General features: G+C 40.2%; 2 protein-coding genes and 1 pseudogene across 7 annotated transcripts; 1 reads left to right on the forward strand and 2 right to left on the reverse strand.

The window, feature by feature from the left end:
- Positions 1 to 23: 23 nt before the first annotated feature.
- On the reverse strand, positions 24 to 5,114 carry LOC102211166 (up-regulator of cell proliferation-like; annotated as a pseudogene).
- Positions 5,115 to 6,895: 1,781 nt separating this feature from the next.
- pop7 (POP7 homolog, ribonuclease P/MRP subunit) lies at positions 6,896 to 9,393 on the forward strand. 3 transcript variants are annotated; one of them, XM_005748084.1, is made up of 2 exons: positions 6,896 to 6,963; positions 8,542 to 9,393. In XM_005748084.1, the coding sequence occupies exon 2, from the start codon at positions 8,599 to 8,601 to the stop codon at positions 9,052 to 9,054; it is 456 nt and encodes a 151-aa protein (XP_005748141.1). In that variant the 5' UTR covers positions 6,896 to 6,963; positions 8,542 to 8,598; the 3' UTR covers positions 9,055 to 9,393. The 3 variants fall into 3 exon arrangements, with proteins under 3 accessions (XP_005748141.1, XP_005748140.1, XP_005748142.1); XM_005748083.1 differs by lacking the exon at positions 6,896 to 6,963 and adding an exon at positions 7,091 to 7,262; XM_005748085.1 differs by lacking the exon at positions 6,896 to 6,963 and adding an exon at positions 7,354 to 7,492.
- A 371-nt stretch (positions 9,394 to 9,764) lies between these two features.
- Positions 9,765 to 18,500, reverse strand: epoa (erythropoietin a). Of its 4 annotated transcripts, none has more exons than XM_005748089.1 (5): positions 18,430 to 18,500; positions 14,178 to 14,308; positions 13,969 to 14,055; positions 13,631 to 13,795; positions 9,765 to 11,205 (listed from the first exon to the last, which is right to left on the reverse strand). In XM_005748089.1, exons 1-5 carry the CDS (start codon positions 18,440 to 18,442, stop codon positions 11,053 to 11,055), a joined length of 549 nt encoding a protein of 182 aa, XP_005748146.1. In that variant the 5' UTR covers positions 18,443 to 18,500; the 3' UTR covers positions 9,765 to 11,052. The 4 variants fall into 4 exon arrangements, with proteins under 4 accessions (XP_005748146.1, XP_005748145.1, XP_005748144.1 ...); XM_005748088.1 differs by having other exon boundaries at positions 14,178 to 14,311; XM_005748087.1 differs by lacking the exon at positions 18,430 to 18,500 and adding an exon at positions 18,003 to 18,342.
- Between the last annotated feature and the right edge of the window lie 1,760 nt (positions 18,501 to 20,260).

A 20,260-nucleotide genomic window follows, 5' to 3' on the forward strand; every position in this document is an offset into this window, starting at 1 on the left:
TTGTTGAAAAGCTCATTCTGGGGCTGCACATGGAGATGCTGTAGTTTCACTTCAAAGTTCAATGTTTGAAACTCTTTTCTGAGGTCTTGTGCCATCTCATTCACAGAGACTGTGAACCAGTCAGCAAACTGTTCTTTGTCAGCATTGTTCAGCATCATGAAATCACCAAGAGCATCCTGGGAAATGACCAGTTTATCACAAAGTTCTTTACAAATATCTTCAACAAATGTCTTCAAATCATCACCCATTCCTCTTTGGGCCTTGTTAATTGCATAATTTATGTTTCTGATAAATGATTGAAGATGTCGGTCCTCAAACTCAGATATTGTTGTCACAGTTGAGAAATGCTCCACTATTTGGTTTAGTATCCATGTCTTGACATATTTCTCATATGAGTCAATATAGCTCACATAGTTTTTAAAATCGCTTACTTTTGAAAATAAATCCAGTAACAGTGAATTTCGGAACGACAGTTGTTGGTGAATTCTTCTGACACTGGTCTCTTTCATGGAATAAATCTTTGAAATCGTCACGAAACTTTTCCTTGTTTTTCATCAGACATCTGTAGGGATCATTTGCTTGGATGAAATCTTCGTGCATCTTCTGAAACTCTCTGGCTGCAAATCCACAGATGTGCTGTTTCAGGGAAACTTCAAACTCTATTTCTGTCCTAACATCTTGATTGTTTTGTAGTTTCTCATCAATCATGTGTAGGATCTCCTGGATGTAAGTGTCAGTGTAACTGTTTTTTCTTTTTACTGTTTCACTCACAAACTGAGTGCAGTGATCTATGATGCTGTCAGCCAGTTTTTGTACAGCTGTAATGAGAACTTGAATGTTGTACAATTTAGCCACTGCATGTATAGGTCTGCGATGTATGTTCTCACTTGTATATTTGAAAGGCTCTTTTCCACAATCTTCCAGAAGAATGAAGACATTTGTGATCTTTTGTTCAGAAAAAGAAAGTTTCACCAGTGTTTCATTCCACATCTTATCAAACTCTTTTTCCAGCTCTTTGTCTGTCATCTGGACTTTTTTCTTTTTGCATTTATCTATCAACACACAAACTGCATTTTCAATCTCTTGTGTATGGTTCTTTCTAATTTTTTCAATTTCTTTCATTCCCTGTCTGTTTTCTGCTGCTGCTGTGAGCTGATTAAAAACAGATCTCTCCATTTCTTTTCGAAGGCTCTTTCCACTGTTTAAGAATTCCTCTTTGCATCCTTCAACCAGATAAACATGACCCTCTGTTTGCTGAAAATACTGTGTCAGATTTTCTAGAAGCTTTGTCTCCCATGTGGAAAGCACTGTGGAGGCTTCACTTTTCAAACATGTGAGAAATTCTCTCATGTCAGAAGATTCAGATTTTACAGCAACTTTACCAAAATTGGCAATTCTAGTTTCTGCGTTTGTTACCCAGGTGTACATTTCTTTTTTGAATTCCCACTCCCATTTGTTAAATTCTGTGCAGAGTCTCATGTATGCATCAGCTATGAGGCTGTTTCTGAAGCTGAAGATGAAGTTTTCATGCTTTACTGCAGTCCACAGGCTCTTTATCCACTCTGTAAACTCAGAGATATCATTAGCAGATGACTCACAGTTTCCCAGCAGTTGGATGATGTTTTTCTTGAGCTCATATACAGCCTCACTGTACCCTGCATTGACTGGTGCCATTGGTGGGTTTCCATTCCAGAGTCCAGGAATGTACCAGTTCCCAGTGTCTGGACTGTACTCCATCACATCAGTGAAGCTCTTGTTCTCCTCTTTCTTTTCCATTTTGGCTGCTGCCTGGGTCATCTCATTCAACTGTTCCAGGAGCAGTTTCCTGTCTCGTAAGTTCTTCTCATGGGCTGAAACATCGGACACATTCTGGTGAACGAACACACATCTCGGCTTTTTGCCCACCTTCTTCATCCTGAGAAAAGCATGCACAACTATTTGTAGGATGTCCTTCATTTCAGTTGAATTCTCCATTGCAATATTAACAATGGTGACATCACTCAGCCCCACAACAAGTGTAGCAAGCTCATTGTCGTGCTCATAGCTGTTGTCTAGTTGCGCAAGTTCTGGTGACTTTAAGCCCTCAGTGTCAATGATCACCATGAAGTCACAGTTTAGGACTTTTTTCATATATTCATCGATTTTGATGAGCAACATAAAGGCACCTCGAGTACATCGACCACTGCTGACTGCAAACTGCACTCCAAACATGGTGTTAAGGAGAGTGGACTTTCCTGTGCCCTGAACTCCAAGAACTGTGACTACCAGGATCTTTCTGTTTGGAGACACCAAGTCACTGAGCTGAGAGAGAACATCACTCACCCATCTGAGAGGGATGTTGGATGCATCTCCATCTACAAGCTCAAGAGGAAATCCATCAAGCAACAACTCTGCACACAGTTTGGGCAGATGCTGCAGCTGTTGACGTGCTGGATCTGTTTGTGGAAGGGACAGTGAAGCTTCATAGATCTGACCCATTTCACGGAAGAAGTGTTCAGTCCCCAGTGAGCTGTTGGAAATTTGTCTGTCAATTTCTTTGATCTCCTCAGAGTTCTTGCATTTTTCTTTATATTTCTCATGAAGTTGAGACAGTTTTATACGAGACATGTTATCGAGGATCATTTGCATCCATTTCAGGAAATAAAACCTCTCTGTTCCTGGGCTTGATATTGCACTGATGAAGCATTCCATAGCTCTTGACATATCATAAGAGTTCTGCTTTTTCCGCAGTTGTTCTTTTTGTAGCTGAAGTTCGCTTTTGTAATCTGCTATATTTTTGGAGCCAACTTTTAGAAGTTCTAGAAGTTTAGAAGTTAGAAATTCTTCCTTCTCTAAGCAGGTCAGGTCTTTCCATATTTCACCTTGTCGTGGAAGCTGATCTTCTTTGAATCTATGGATATATTGAATTTCAGCAGTGATGGCTTCTGCATTTTTCCTTGATATCTGGCACTCTGGAGAGTCTTCATCAACCAGGATTCCCAGTTCATGGGCAATGTCTGCCATCTGCTCTATTGTCATCTTAATCTTTGAGTTTTCCACCACATTACTGACTTTTTTTTCTCAAACTTTTCACAAAGTCTGCTTCATTTTTCTGTTTCTTCCTAATAATTGTGATCTTGTCATTAGTCAAGCCCAATTTGTTTGCTACTTTTTCTAAAGCATCTTTACTGAACCGCTTGCTGTAATTGTTACCCACTAAGAAGATCTGTGCCTTGTGCTGTTGGTTGGTAAGGAGACTGAATTCAGATTCAGAGCCTAAATGGTCAAAGAACACAAAAACTGCAGCAGATGTCTGACACAGAAAGGAGTATTGTGTTTGAAAGGATTCAATGTCACCACGAAGGTTAGCTACAGCCACTGGCTGACTGAAAATATCATTGTTTGTGTTTCCACCAGGAAGATACCAAGTAATTTCAGTCAGTCCGTTGGATATTCTTCTTGGACTGTCACCACACTCCATGTTGCGATGAACAAAGGTGTCATGGTACTGCTGAGAATTGCTCAGAAGCTTATTGAGAATCTCTGACTTGGACGAGGAGCACTCACCCAGTCTGACAAAAGAGATCATTGGAAGTTCAGACAGAACGATTCTGTCTTCAATGAAGCCCTTGGACTCTGACAGAGACTGAGGTCTGTACTTTTTAACAATGTCTCTCATGGCCCACAGCATGAGTGTGCACTGATTGGTGTCACAATTGGGAAGCAGCAGAGGAACAGAGAACTGACATGTGGACATTTTTAGTGCCATTTCCTGCTGCAGAAAACCATCAGAACACAGAAAGAGAGCAGTGACTATATCAAGAGGGTTCACCTTGTCCTCTGTGTTTGAACTGTCAGAATCAAACTCTGTACTTCCTGAATCCTCATCACTGCTTGAGTCACACTCTGAGGTATATGTCACATTTCTAGCTGTCACATTAACCATCATCAGTTTCTTTAGAAAATGCCATAGTTGGTCTGATTTACACTTTGCAGGTTCATCAGTGATGGTTCTCTTTGTGATCTCAAGTATTTTGCTGAGTGATAGTTTCTTTCTGTAGTACTGCTCCAAGCCCAGGTCCTCCAGTAACCTCTCCAGCTGTGTCTCTGTGGATACAGAGAATCTTAATTTTAACAAAATACTGGCATTTTAAAAGGCCATTTAAAACATGCTTTAAATCAATTAATGATTTTCTTTATGCAAGAACCTTAAAATATCCTCATCTAGTTTTTTTTTGGGCCACAATGACTGAAAGTTTTTCACACAGTATGGTATGAATACTGTATGACTGTTGTAATCTTGTTAGCTGTTGTATATTATTATTAATATATATCTTTTGCTTCTCACTGGATTTTAGTTCAACATGTGTAAGAAGAGAAATACAATTTGGTTTTATGTTAAGTTTTATCCTATATTTTTATAGTAGAGTTTAGTGGAGGTTACCCATATGGAAAAGAAATAGTAAAAACTTATAAGTGATTACTCATGAAAGTGGCCACTTTCTCATTACTTTCATATATTGTTTTAGGAAGTATCCAAAACATACAAGTTTCATTATATAATTTTTCAAGGGATCTTATATCTGTTTTCACTCTTGTATGCTTTTCATACAAGTTTCACACAAGACAGATAGAAACTTTATAAGATTTATATATATCTTTTCCATATGGGTAGTTACTGCCTAATGAACAGTGCTTCCTCTGAGACAATTCAAAATGCTGATCCACAGGTCTAAAGTTACATTCCAGTATGTTGTCCAGAAGTTAGATTCTGTGGGAACTGGTCCCTGTGCAAAATCCCTGGAATTTTTTAAAGGCCCTGCAGAAATGCTGTGCACTGTTCTAGCTGATGTATTAAAGTCTAAAGCTGGACAAGATAATGGCCATGTTAAGACAAGTGTGTACAAAAAATAACACACTGTTATGTACTTTAAATACTTTTTACTCTTGCCCACTATATTTTCCACTACATGGCAGGGAAGACATGATATCTCCACTTCACAGTTGTTGTAAAATCACATCAACAGTGTGATCACTGAATATCTGAAATATTTCTTTATTTTTTTTTCAGTAAATTCCTTTCACTTACTTGTGTTCATAGACGTCTCAACAGACAGTGTTTCACTGCTGTCCATTTCTTCGGGAGCCTCAAAGGAGTTTTCTTTGTTTGATTTTATGTTGCCGAGAGTTGAGCTGTTCATTTATCATGCACGGTTTCTCCCTCCATGCAGTGGTAGGAGCAGGATCAGGATCTGTGGGGGATTAGTGATGTTAATAATAATAAAGCATTTTACTTATAATTGCTGCTCACAGGATGCACTTAATATCAAGCCTTTTTACTAAAACATGATATTGTTACTTCATTACATTAAAACTTTAAAAATCAATCTTTACTGCTTTTTTTTTCACTGCCCAGCAAATTTTTTTATTTATTTATTTTTTTAAATCTGCCATTTTCCAGAAAGTAGATGATGATGGATTCAAAAGCAGTAATAAAAATATTCAATCACATACACTTTTGTGCAAATCCATTTTTTTTCACATTTCTGCTCATTGTGTTTATGCTTCTCCAACACAATTTAATTTTTTTCACAGGTTCCTTTTAACTGGACAGAATTGCCGACTGGCCTGGATGCAAACTAATTTCCAGTATGCAGCAGGAGACATTTTAAGCTGGCTTTTGTGCTGTCAGTGGACAGCCTCCACTCATCTGCATCATAGTCACAACCCAATGCACCCAAAAGCACTTTTACATCAACACAACAAGTGAAGTCATCACATAAATATTTTCTCATGAGGACAGTATTTTTGTTTCAGGAAAGTAGTTCCTTGCCTGTCAAACCCTGTCATCCCATCCTCCTGTCCAGTTTAAATAGGCATCTTCTCTCTCAAAGTAATAAGAGGAAAGTCTGAAAGTCTGTATACCACAAAGGCCACCACCCTGACAATCAAAAAAAGGGTAAATGGGAAAAAATATCTTATTAAGAAGGGTGTGAATTTAAGGCACTTGTGCAATCCTGCAGGCCTAATACAGAAGATATCACTTAAAAAGTGGCACAACACAGAAGACAGAAAATTATTTTATGTTGGATTACTGTGTGGGGCTTTTATTTGAAGTCTGAAACTCTTTGTAAAGTGCTTTACAAATAAAGTCATTATTTAAATTATTTTAACTGCTCTGCAGAGTAGGAGTACTCAGATTACTCAGATACTTTAATGAAGTATAAGCAAGTAAGAGTCCTGTATTTTAAGTCCTGCATTAAATTAGAAAAGCATTACAATATATTTAAATATTCTAAGGTAAATGTAGTCATTCTGCAGAATAAGCACACGCCCTTTGCGCAGACTCAGGAAAGATCTTGCGTCGTCATCCAGCACCCACCGTTCTCAACCCGGAAATCAATTTATCGATCCCTCTGTGATGCATAAAACTGTTTGTCATTACAACATTAATGGTGTTTAGACTGAACCAGCTGCTTCTCTCTGCTGCACTTATTAAAATGTTCTTATTATGCGACAGAATTCCTAAAACAATCATAAATCAGATGATACGCAGACACACACACTGAGATATCTGTTACAAAACATCAGTATTAAAACAACTCACCTTTACATAACAGCTCTGCTTTTTCTTTTCTGCTTCAGGCTTTTTTCTTCTTTATGCAGTAAATTTACGGACAAACCGTCCTGTAGATCTCCAAATGTGGCAGCAGTGAGAGCGCTCCTGCTATTCTGTTGGTGTTGGGGAACTATGATCATTTTTCACTTTTGGTTTAATGACCACGTGACAAGTCTCTTAGCTTTTATAATTTACAAAATAAATAAATAAATAAATAAATAAATAACGGCAAATTACCAAGAACAAAGTTTCCGTTTTCATTTTCCTAACTTCGAATGGATCAGATATCAGAAAAGGCAAGGCACACGTTGGAATCAACGTTTATCCTTAAGATGAAGCATAAAGAAATAGAAGAATTGCAGATGGTAAATATTCTGAATTATTTTTGTTATTATATGTTCGAGTCCGTGTGTGCTGAATATAAAGCTTCTTGTTTTCGCTGTTTATGTATTTTGCGTTCATTCATTTTATTTCAGAAAGTCTTAAAGCCGCCTGAAGGCGGCGCTGTGACCCACCTTTTCCCAGCCAGTTATCGAGCTTCCGGTACGCAGAGAATAAACTACCAGTTTATCTAGGGAAGCTTGCGGTACAGCTTAAAAAACATGCTCCGTATAAACTGGCCATGATATAAAGAAACATTGTGACCTGAGTCTGTGCTCTGAAGGTAAGAGTACTCCCAGGATGGAGTGACACCGAGGAAACACTCGTGTTTCATTTACACGCTTAGCTTAGCCACTGCACTGTTGTTTATAGCGTTAGCACGTTGTTAGCGAGTTGCTCCTAGAAAAATACATCTTTATTAATGTTAGATTGAGACACTGGGTTTGTTCGGGATACGGATGTTATCGTTACTGGAAGATGTGATAACTATATGAGCTCACCAGCACAGCTCAGGTGAGCGTATCTGTAGATGTTTGTATGTATTTTCATTTCGAAACTGATTACTCGAGTTATACAGGGACCGTTCTCATCTTTCGCTCTTTTTGTTGTTGAATTCATTTTTATCTTGGGCCAGCTTGAACAGCTGCAAACCACAAGATGATTAAAAATCTAAAAATATTATTTGATTTATTTTTTATGCATTAATTGTTTATCTAGTCATGCACAAATAAGGTGATTTGTATTCGTGTGTCCTTAAGGTAATTTTCCTGCTACCAACGAAACGATATAAATTAACTGAGATTTTACAGGAAGTGACTATATTTGCTAATGTGACTCCTACTTATTCTCTTTAAGCTTAGCCTTTTAACCAGAGTCCTTAAGTTCCACTAAGTGAAATGGAAAATGCATGACAGAAACATGCACTACAGGGTAGACTGTTTACCACTGGGTAAATACTGAGCAGATACTGCAGATAAACTACAGATACATTTATTCAACTTCAAATTTACTAACAGATGATAAACTTGATGGATAAAATGCAAGAATCTTAAATGTGTTTCAGCTGCACCACCGTCATCAGAAATACTCCCATCATCTCCAGCATGGCATCATGATGAAATGGGTTTTTAAGAATGGGATGAATCATAAATAACAGGAAATTTCCATCAGTGAGTCCACAGATAAATGATTGTCCACAGCTCAGTACAGGTTTTTTGAAACAGTGATTACTACATACCGTGGCGAGCAGCTTATTGACAACCTGACGGCTGCCTTCATGTCCACAGAGCAACATGGCAACAACATCACTACATACTGTAGATTTTATTCTGAGCTGAGAATAAATCCAGCATGACCTCATGATTGCTGTCCAGGGTGAACATAAATGCTGTAGAGACTCCGGATGCTTAAATGTTGAAATGTTGTGTATATGTCACCTTACTGTCGGTTTTCTATGTGCAGATATAGAGATGATGCGTTAGATCCATTCTGAATAGTATTTCTGAAAGGTATCCTGAGGCTAATCTGACCATGTTACACCACCTTCTGTCTACTTTCCTCAGCTTCTTCGTGTGGCCCCACCTGCTACCTCAACTTGATCCCCTGGCACAAATCTAAACATGACGGAGCCACGCAACCCCAGTATGTCCTCCATCCCTCAGACGGGCCCTGCACACACAGACTCCAGCTCACCTGCTGTTGAGATGGACCCAGTGGAGTACACACTAAGGAAGCGTCTTCCCCGGAAGCTCCCAAAAAGACGCAACGACGTCTACGTCAACATGAAGACGGACTTCCGGGCTCAGCTGGCGCGCTGTCAGAAGCTTCTAGAAGGTGGGGGTCACAGAGAGATCTGTGTTCATGGCTTGGGCCTGGCCATCAACCGGGCTATTAACATTGCCCTTCAGCTGCAGGCCAGCAGTCAGGGGGCGCTACAGCTGGCAGCCAACACCTCCACAGTGGAGCTTGTGGACGACCTGGAGCCCGAAGATCCGGACGAGGCCGGAGAGCCGATGACGCGTACACGTAACAATTCGGCCATTCACATAAAGGTGTTCTATCCTGACGCTCAGTGACCAATCAGGGGGTTTCCTGTGGATCAGCCTGAGATTCTCCATTAGTCCTCAGGCCCTGTTTGTTCCCTCGTTAACCAGTAGATCACAAACACTGAGTTTATGTGGAGAGCCACCTTTGCTATTCTTGTGTTGTATACATTTTTCAGCCTGCATGCTTTGGAGCAACACTAGTGTGCACTATAATTTATACATATGTGGCTGTGCCAACTTTTTTTTTTATGTGTTTAATGTTTGTGTGTTCAGGTTTTAAAGATGCCGATAAGAAAGCAGCAAACAGGTGTTATTGTTGTAAATCTCCACTAGGTGGCAGTAGTAGCTACAATAAACATGCCAGGAAGTTGTTACCGTACTCTGCAGACTAACTTCTATAGCTCCATCACAACAGTGTTTTGTCAAATTGTTTACAGTGTGAGTTCAGCTGAGGGTCACTGAGACGTAGACTCTGTTTAAATGTGATTTGTGTCTCAAAACTCAAAATGTATATAATGAATGCTGGATTGTTTGAAATCTGGGTAAAAATAAAAACTTGCCAGAGTGTATCTTTCTTTAACTGTTATTTCTGTATTCGTGGCTGGAAAATTTGTATGTGGAACCAGTAAATTCTGCTGTGGCAGCTTGTACTTGTGCTTGCTTGTTCACCCCATCGAGAGGGGAAAAAAAAGGCAAAAATAATGAACGAGATGCAAAAACTTCCCCTTTGTTGTGTTTCCATCCATCCTTTCTTTATCCGAGAACAACATTTCGTATTTAAATAGGGAATCATACAGTGATGGGACAAAACAACACAAAACAGGAAAGAAAACGCATACAAACATCCTTAAAAACATCTTGCACTTGCACGACAAGATATAAAAATAAGGGAAAAAACAAGGAAGAACACTTAACTAATCTGAAACAGTTGAGCATCCATTTTACAGAAAGCCTCGAGTTCCCAGGGCTCACTGATTGCCTGGCTGAGGTTTGATGACGAACAATAGAGGGAGGGAGAAGACGGTGTCGCGTCAGCCTCTGGAAAACTATTTGCAATTACAGCCACACAGGATGTAAATTGTACGTTTTTCCAGACAGTCTGGCTATCAGCGTGTAGAGACTGGGTGAGTGTAGTCAGGCAAAAACAACAACACGGACAATGACGTAGCAGCTTCACAGTTCTCATGTAACTCTCCTCACTGACCTCTCACACCCCCAAACTCACTGGAACTGAACATCAGCTATGTAAGCCTTTGTTATTTGGAAAGGACATGCAGTGTCAAACAGCCAATCAGGTACACACAATCATCAAAAAACTAAAGAAAGAGCAGCAAACACCTTTGCAAATGTGTTCAGTGTTACACAACAAAACATGACAAAGAGCCCAACTAGCATGTTAGACCTGACACTACGTCAAAGATTGAGCTTAAAGTAGAAAAATCTGTATAAATAGTAATTCCTCAACTTAAAAATATATTAAAATATTCACTGAAAAAAATCTGAGAGACTGATTCTGTGAGGCAAAGTTGAAAAATGTGGAAACCATGAGTGAGGCCACGTTAGTTTCTGCCTCCAGTAGTGAAATTGATGCCCAGGTGTAGTCAGTATTAACTGGGTGTTTCCCTCTAAAGAAATAAGTGTAAGGGTCAGACTCACTGAAAACAGACGCACACGGACGACACTGAAACGTTCAGTCTTAGCTCACCCACACTGAAGTACATTCACACACAAAGTGCAAGAGAGTGCCAGTAAAACAGCTATTGGAGCAGTGCTTCCCAAAAGCATCACTTTGGTCTTTGTCACCGTGTCCATGAGTCACATCTACTTTCCAAGGTGCGTTCATCTCCTGTCCATCCAAAGCGTTGCTGAGACAGTCCTATCCTTTCAGCTCTTCCTCTGCATGCGACGACTGCTGCGTCTTTCTCATTCCACACCGCTTCCAGCAGCGTGCAGGTTAACCAGTGTCACATTTCTCCTCTTGCCTTTGGAAACACAAATTTCTTCGCCCGGGATGGGGCGATCGGTCGATCAGCTGACATCTGGCTTGCATGCCTGTGCACTCGAAAGAAGAAGGTGCACTTTGCCTCGCAGGAAGTTGACGTGGACCTGAAGCAGATCTGTTGCTAAGGACACCCTCCATGTTCCCTCAAGGTCTGTTGCATTTGCTGGTGGTGTAAATTCCTGAAAGAGAATACAAAGAAACACGATGTGACCCCTGAGTCATGTTCTTACGACACGAGTTTGTCCTTCAGGACAGTTTGGACCTGAATGTCTGTGACTGTGCTCCGTTTGTCTGTTGCCAAAGAAAGAGTCTCTATTTCACTTTAATGCAATAAGTGAGACCATCTTAGAAACAAATAAACTGTCTCTAATCATCAAGTACATACCTTTCCCCACATTTTCCAGTGCCAGATTTTTTAACAGTAATATTATTTTTTTATATGGTTTATGCAAAGTAGCAATGATAAGAATAAAACATGCATCACTCTTCTGCAATGCCTTTTCCTAATCTTGCCCAGCACATGTCCAGAGGCGTAGATGTGCTGGAACACACTGTGCTGATGCTTCACCAATTTTTCCCCCAAATGACAAAATTCGAGCCAATATTCACAGCTGGCTCGATTGGTTATCACAGTTATTAAGACAGACAACAACAAAAAATGTGGGGTCAAAGTTGTGATCGTGGTATTTAGGGCTAGATTTACTAACATCTGCACAGGTGCAAAAACTTCTTTTCACATCAAAAATCCTGTTTACCAAAGAGCATTCCCAAAAATGAACCATAGGGGTGGAAGGACTCATGGTGCACTAATTTATATATAAAGATGCAGTCTGTTCCAATATTCAACTACTAAGAGCCGCACAAATTAGTGGCTCCAAAGTTAGCACACGCAATGAGGGTCAAGTGATGTCCTTGTAACAGTAATATTGTGGAGGCTCAGGTTTTACACATCAGTTTCTCTATGGAAACAGTGTAGCACTTAAGATGAATGAAAGGAGGCTGAATGTTTATGACATGAGGGCCCTTTTATTGCTGCAGCCTGTAATAAATAAATGTAGTATTACGCAGTTTAAGATTCAAACACTGATAGTGACACACTAACAAAGTCCCATTAACAGCTGTGTGCACACTTCTGTAAATATTTTAATTATGTATCAATATTAAGGTAGAAATGCAACCGAAAGCCTGAAAGTTCAGCTCAGTCTATTCTGCTTGGTTTCATTCACATATTAACATCATAAGTGAAGAGCAGGAGGGGACTTGGCTCAAAACGTGCAGTGTGAGAACACGGGGAAGTTGCAGGACAAAGTTTTGGCACTGCACTCACAGCTGGAGCCATCTCCCAGAGTACCAGTTACTCACTCGTTCATTGAACACAAATCACATTAACTGTGACAACACATGCTTTTTTTAAAATGTTAAATTTAGTGTTAAACTGTTATGTTTGTGTTCTGAGAGGGAAATTCCAAAAGTAGCTTTTAAAGCACCCAAAGATGTTTTACTTTGGTGCAGACTGTCTGTGCAAACCACAAATCATTTAATATCCGTTTCTTTTTCTTCTGCTCTCAAATCTGTGATATACTAATGACCTTGTAGTACCATATCACCCTATTAGAGCACTTCGCTCTCGCTCTGCAGGCCTACTTGTTGTTCCTAGAGTATTTAAAAGTAGAATGGGAGGCAGAGCCTTCAGTTTTCAGGCCCCTCTTCTGTGGAACCAGCTTCCAGTTTGGATTCAGGAGACAGACACTATCTCTACTTTTAAGATTAGGCTTAAAACTTTCCTTTTTGCTAAAGCCGGAGGTTTCTTCCTGTTAAAAGGGAATTTTTTCCTCCCATTGTCGCCAAAGTGCTTGCTCATAGTAGGCACATATGATTGTTGGGGTTTTCTCTGTATGTATTATTGTAGGGTCTACCTTGCAAAGCGACTGTTGTTGTGATTTGGTGCTGAATTGAATATACACTACTGAAGTGTCAAACTGCTGCAGTTCTCTAACTCTGATATTATCTTTGTAAATCCATGCAGTAGAATTCAAAATTCACCAGAGAATAGGAGAGGGAGAGAGATGGCATCATAGTTAGGGAGTGCATGGACATATATCCCACAGGAAGTAATGTGAAAAGAGAGAGTAGATGTGTCCAGGGAGGAGAGAGCGGTGAGCAACAAGTAAGGAGTGATAAGCATGGTTAGACAGAAGACTTCATATATTTTTAAAGTCAGTTTGATCCCATTTGCTTAGTTATAGTTGAATAATGGTCAAAAACGTAGAGCTTTAGAAGCAGATAACTCAAAAGTGCCTGACTGATGTGCTCCACTACTAAAACAAATAGCACTGCACCTCTGCACATGCCTGACCCGACTAAATTAGCTGACTGCTTTCAAAACCCACTACCACAGCTTATACTGCTCATTAAAGAGGGTCTAAATGGACAACAATCAGATATCAAAGCAAGATCCCCTTTGGTTGTGAACCAAATATTGCACATTTTGGCACCTGACCATGACCATTTGCCCATGTACACAGTGACAACACAGTGATGTTTGCTGGGCAGCTGCTGACCTGTTATTCCTGAATTACTACCTGGGAAGCTTCTCCAACTCACCTGGATGTTGAGACTACGCAGCACAGCGTTGATGCTGAGCAGGTTTCTGATGGTGTTGTCTATGTGACTGTGCATTGCTGTGTTGGTGACCGACGTCTGTAGCGTGTTGAGGGACTGTTGTAACAACCATAAGCCAGTCTGCACCTCCTGGGCTTGTTCCTGTGCCTTGCAGGAAAAAAAAACCGGGGGCAGGATTTAAAGACTAGAACAAACGGAGCCAGTAATAATGATCAGATTAGAAATGAACAGGTACTACGGCTTTGCCCACAGGTCGACCGAATTTGATAGCTGATTTAAATCTGCTGCTTAACATCCAGCAGCCATCAGTGATTACTTACATTTTTCTTCTCCCATACATCAAAGTCTACTGTAGTCTGGGGGACGGTGACAGACTGGGACAGGCCACAGCCTTCTCTACATGACTTCTGCAAAAAAAAAGAGAGAGAGAGTATTGATGACTTCAGCAGACAAAGAGTCTTTAGAGGACAACATAAAGCAACCTTCAGCTGCTCTCAGGTTTGAATGCATGCATACATTTTCCTCTCACCATAGCACCTTCTGCGTCTCGTGCTTCCTGTATGAAATGGTTCAGGACCCTCAGGTCACAAATTGGCCTCAGTGGGGATGACAAGCCTGGCTGGGTCCAGTCCAACACTAACAACAGCAAGGCAAGCAGTCCTGCTTATCACACACAACGGACACACAAACACATTTCATCAAAGTCTGCCGATGGTTTGATACCACTTCACATGTCCAGTACCAGCACTGAAACTGTGACACTGAGTTTCTTCTGAGCTGAAAACACGTTTTACATTTTCATTAACAAAAGAAACGTAACTTAGTTTTCAAACCATCCGCTGTGTTTCTAGTGATAAATCTGTCTTTATTGCATGTTGCAGTTAAGCATTTACATAATTTTTATGCTGGAATCATATCAGATTTTTCTCTACCATCCATATATACATCTTCAAGTTAACAGCATGGCTTGGTGCATAATTTGCACTTGTAAGACGACAACAGCTGTGAGAGAAAGAGTGGGAATACTGAATAATATAAGTTTAGTTTAAGGCATAACAGCCATATTATAATCATGGCACTCAGGAGGACTTCAGACATATAAGGGATAAGCATAGTCAAATATAAGCACAATCTAAACTTTTGTCTGTGACACCACAATGTGCAAGTGATATGCACATTAACAGTTAAGCATGGTTCATTGTTTCACTAACATTTTAAAATGTCTTTCTCATGCGGACTCTGCAGGTCACCCCTCAGGTAAAGAGCTGTGAGGCTGGTAATTTTCCATTTGTTTTACTTCTCTGCTTGTTTGTAGGTCAACTTTGACCATTCTTTCATGACATGCTTCACGTCAAAATAATATTTTATTTAGGGGAACAGGGAGAAGATGAGCCTCTTGATGTTTTTGTGCATCCGTCTAACCAGCATGAGCAAACAAACAGAAACCTAAATCCAGACCGATACAAAATATGAAGTAATCTAGTTCATAGAGCAGCCTAACGTAACCAGACAAACCAAGAGGCACAGGCTCTGATGCCAATGGCTGGGAAACTTTACAAAGAAGCAAGCAGAGCAAATGTTCTACATAGTCTTAAAGTAACACTTCTGCCCAGGTCAGGTCCATCATTCTGAAAACAAATTATAAGAAAAAATAAAGTATCTTAGTAAGATACTGTACCTCAGTGCTCCTTGGTACTGGTACTTCAACTATCTGTAACTCTACTGGAAGGATGGAACATTGATCCACCAAACGATATCGTCTCATTTGATGTTTGAGCGCGGTCTAGCACGCCAGCCCAAACTCTACCATTGGTGTCCGACTGGGTTAAGAGCTGGTGCCTACAAAGGCCACAGCAGATGATTTACAGAGACCTGCTGAGGAAACAAGTGGACCTAAACCATGCAAGCAACATAACCACCACTGGCTAACAGAACCAGGTCAGATCATCTCAGTGGAGCCATCCAGATTCTTTTTTTCCTCACTTATTACCCCTCTGGGAATTTTCGTACGTATAGCCGCATAGCCAGGGGTCCTCCAGAAAAAGTAATTCTACCAAGTGATAAAATTGTGACAGCTATTTTAAATACACAATTACAGAAGAGACATCAGCTAAAGGAAACTGCACTCAAATGCTGAAGAACACAAAACAATCTATTTATTTGTTGTCACACTTAATTCAGACCCCTGCTGTCCTGTGACCTGTGTACAGTGTGAGAACATGTGAGGCTAGAGGACTGTGTCAGTTAGCCAACAAAAGCCTTTCTAGGAATAGTGTACCTAACTTTGATGCATTGCTACTGACTGAGCTGCTCAGTCTTAGTATGTGATGCATTACTGTTTAAGCTGTGTCACAACAGCATGATTCGGCAAATGAAACCATGTGATCTGCTGCATTATGAACAGAAACCTGCAGATACCATGACAGTGCAGGAATGACCTTGTTTAATCCTTGCTGTAACAGGGTATTTCCACAGCTGGGACATTAGTCAGCTGTGTTTCTAACTTTTTCCCATGAGCATAAAAGAAACTTGTCACATTCATAGAAATCAAGCCACATTCTGAACTCTAACGACACACTTGGAAATCTTGAGGGTCATGTGGGCATCAGCCTTGTTCCTCTGTGCCACATGTTGAATGCGCTCTTTCACAGAAGCCTGGCTGTGTGACGCAAAAGCATGACAGAAAATACAGATGATTTTCCCAGGCAGATGGGGCTGATACAGGTCACATTAGGTTCTCAGACCTCCTCATAACTACAACAAATTGAGATGCTTTCCAATATTAGATGAAGTCTTTTGAAAGTGATAACACAAGAGAAAACATCAAGAAGAGGTCAACAGCCCTCTACACCTCCCGTTTTCCTCGTTGGCAGTGACATGAGGATTGTCAGTGGCACATCTGCTTCTATATAACTGGAATCTGGGCTTTTTCACCCTCAGTGACAGAAAGTTTAATTGTTATTTGAAAAATAACAACATATAGTTACCAGTGCAGTCTCTGATAAAATAACATATGCAAGTTTGAGAGGCAAACTGGTCTCTGCTTCTTTTTTTTTCATCCGATCTGGCATTTGTTAGTGTGTGTGACTCAGCTTGAGGGTTATCAGCGAACTTTTCAACTCCACCACTGCCTACGTGAGAATTCATCAATCTAAAAAGTGTACGCACATGCATCCACTCTCGACTTTCTCACCACGATGGTGGAATTTGCGGCCCAGGACTGCGGCCAGACTGGAAGTTAACAGGTTCGCCTGCCAACGGCTGCCAAAACCATGTTGCTATTTTAAATTGAAATCAGCAGTCCACAAGTGGCAGTACTTTGGATAATGGCAAACTTCAGGCCAGGTATGTGACAGATGCTTTGCAAAGGTGACCGGCCGACTTAAAGTTGGCACTTTTGGTATGCGTTATTCTATCTAACTCTCACAAACACGTGCAAAAAGACCGTAGCATTTTAGATGGCACACAGGGCTGATAAGGAGATCCTATTTAAAACACATATCACCAGTGGAATGGTTGCTGCTGAATGCTTTGCAGACTTCTACTTTGAACAGGTCTTCCACATGATAAAGTGCAGAGTTGTAAATAGGTAGCTATCAGATGACACACGTCTGACATAATTTCCTGTTCTGCTGGAATCCCTTATAGCGGTCACCCTTTGATAACCCTTTGCTCTTTTCTGCTGACTTAAGTATGCGATGACTGTGCCAGAAAGCACAGATTCAGCTTGCATGTTTGAACATTTTCCAGTATGCTGTGTCACGCTAGAGAAAAGCAGTGGAGATGGATTTCCCCAATGAACGAGACAAAAAAAGTCCTCAATACTCAGCACCTCATGTAGAGCAGCGATTTGCAGTAACAACTGCTTCATCAGCACTTTTTTTTGTCATAAACATGCATATTCACTCCATCATACATTTGTTCCACCAAATACAATTCATTGGCTTTATTTCATTTTTAAATGTTAGTATCTTAAATAATCAAGAGCCTCTGGGTGTATTACAGTCTTAAAGCACGGTTCAACGTATAACTATGCTACAGGGAGTAAAGCACAAAAGAAGAAAAATGACAATCCTGTAGCACAGGACGGTCATTTTTCTTCTTTTTCTTCTTTTGTGATCTGCGAAAAACCGGAAAAAGTAGCAACTTATCTCCAGATGCTTAAATCCCAAACCCCAGAACCAATATTCTTCCATACAGGATAAGCTGTACATCGAGAAGCCTAAATGCAAGCATCCATGTGTCATCAGCGTGATGAGCGTGTTCAAAAATGCCCAGCACAGAGACCGCTGTGGCACGCAGGTCATGCACACCAAGCGAGGCACCAAAATAGAAATCTCACATGCGCTCTTACCTCTACCTGTTTTCTGCAACATTCGCAAACAGGTGCAGCATCTTTAAAACACATCGTGAAACAACTAAACACATGCGCAGGCGTCACGATTCAGGTTCCGTCCAACAGATCCAATACACCACCAAGTGCGCTGGTCTCTGCGCGAATCCCGACCAGCGTGCAGGTCCGTGTAAAAAAATAGGTCCGTGCAGTCACCTTCCACACTTTGCATCACCGCTGTGCTTTGGCAAAACCTTTTATTTACCTCCCCCAAGGATATAGTGATAACGTGATAGCCCGCAAGAACGACTACGCGCCTTTCTACGTACCGCGGTGACATTAAACATCAACCCACCATGCAGTGACTCATTGCGTAAAGAGTGAAAATAGAGTAACTAGTAAAGCCAGAGTACAGAGAAAAAAACATGAAGGCATGCCCATAACTCACTGGGAAACTCCATAGCGGCATCCGCATAGCCCCTCACAGGGTCCTCGCGGTTTGGCCCATAGGTCCGTCTATTGCCCATTAATTGGAAACGAAGCTCTTTTGTGGATCTCTTGTGCACTTATCCGGTAGGTGTTTCTAAAAAGTGATGCCGTTTGATTTTTTTTATTGATGACTTTGAAAATATAGTTGCATTGTTTGAGTGATGACAATATAAGCCGCTCCTCCCTTAAGGCAAAATGTTTTCTTTCATCGTTATCCAAATAATAGCCCCATCGGTGTTTAGATAACAAAAAGTAAATAATGCCTCAAAAAAAGCCGCGCAGACACTTCCCATTCATTGTCTGGGTGCTTTCAGAAACGCTCATTAGAATATATTTATTGCCGAAAATGACAAAAGGAAACTTCAGAAATGCTGTCGTTTGTTTTCTCTTTCTTTGTTTTATACGCCGTTTTTCATTAAAAAAGCGTATTTGTTTTGAGGTGGAGTTTGGTAAAGAGGGACGGTTTTTTGGAAAGTTGACATACATTAGCAGCTTCTTTTTAACCCCCCAAAAGTTACGTTTTCTTAAACGACTTCTCTTTTGTTCTATGTTAATAGATTTTTTTCGGGTCTGTGTTTTTATGTTTCACAGGTGATTCTCACATAGACACTCTGTGCCCACCAGCCTGTGACCAGGTAAATTGGGTCATGTGTAAAATGGGCTGTTAAATATTTATCAAAGACAAATTTTGAACAAAGAAGGCAAATAGTTTATTTAACATTTAGATCTCAAGAGAATAGTGTTTGTGTTTATATTTTATGTAGAAATATATTATTAATCTATTTTGTGGCTTTGTTAGTTTCCATTGCTCTGTAATGAAGGATATTTGGTTTCACTTTCCCGTTTCTTGATATTCCTCTGCTCTTCTCATCCCATCTTCTAGCCACTGATTGTATTTCCTGTCTGAAGTGACATCCTGTCTCTGTTTTGTACCTTTCCCCCTTTTTTTTTACATTTCTTCCCTCCGGAAGAAAAAGTGATAGGCTTTTTTTTCTTTTTTAAAAAGAATTCCATCTACCTTATCCTCTAGCCTATCCAAACTGAGAAGCAAGGTGCAACCTGGATAGGTAATTGCTGTTTCTTAAGTTATTACAGAAAATATGTAGCATTTCAAATATCACTGCACTACCCATTTTATCACCCCATCCCTGAGCTACCGTACCTTCCTTAGCAACCTTAGACCAATAAAACCAGAACACATCAAATACATTTTTGCAGCACTTTAAAAATATCTAAGTGAGGAGGGGAAATGAATCAAGTTTGTGTTCTTTTTGGTTAGCAGTGATTTTTCCTTGAAACTCTCAGATGGATGCCATTTTTGTCCAATCACATTCTTGTTGTTGAATCATCAATACTGAACTTAACTGAGGCAAGTGAGGCCTGTACTTCTTTAGACGTTGGTCTGGGTTCTTTTGTGATGTCCGGGATGCGTCATCGAAGCACTCTTGAAGTATTTTTGGTACGCTGGGAAGTTTCACCGCTGTTCTGTGTTTTAGCCTTTTGTGGATGATGGCTCTGGTTTTCTGGAGTACTGTTAATTAATGGTTAATCAAGGGGGACAATCACTTTTTTCACTCATGGTCAGTTGGTTTAAAAATGTTACATTTTTTGTTACATTTGTTAATCTCCCTGTTATCTACAATTCTGTTGCCATCTTTTATATTTGGGGGTCAGTTTGACTCAAAAATGATGCATTATTTATCCAAGAAGTTACCATAGCATGAAGAAGCATGAAACAAAACACATTTAGAAGGATTTTATTCATTAAAGAGATGGAAAAAAAGAAACAA

The sequence above is a fragment of the Pundamilia nyererei genome, unplaced genomic scaffold (assembly GCF_000239375.1).
Source record: "Pundamilia nyererei isolate P.nyererei 1_Seehausen unplaced genomic scaffold, PunNye1.0 scaffold00213, whole genome shotgun sequence".
Taxonomy (NCBI): Eukaryota; Metazoa; Chordata; class Actinopteri; order Cichliformes; family Cichlidae; genus Pundamilia; species Pundamilia nyererei.

Bases quoted from the DNA above. Each gene is read 5' to 3' on its own strand.
- epoa (XM_005748086.1), bottom strand. From the start codon at position 18,024: ATGTTGCAGAAAACAGGTAGAG. The intron at 14,312-18,002 runs GTAAGAGCGCAT...GTGTGTGATAAG, and splicing joins GTTGCAGAAAACAGGTAGAG to CAGGACTGCTTGCCTTGCTG. The intron at 14,056-14,177 runs GTGAGAGGAAAA...TTTTTTTTGCAG, and splicing joins GAGACGCAGAAGGTGCTATG to AAGTCATGTAGAGAAGGCTG.
- pop7 (XM_005748084.1), top strand. From the start codon at position 8,599: ATGACGGAGCCACGCAACCCCAGTATGTCCTCCATCCCTCAGACGGGC.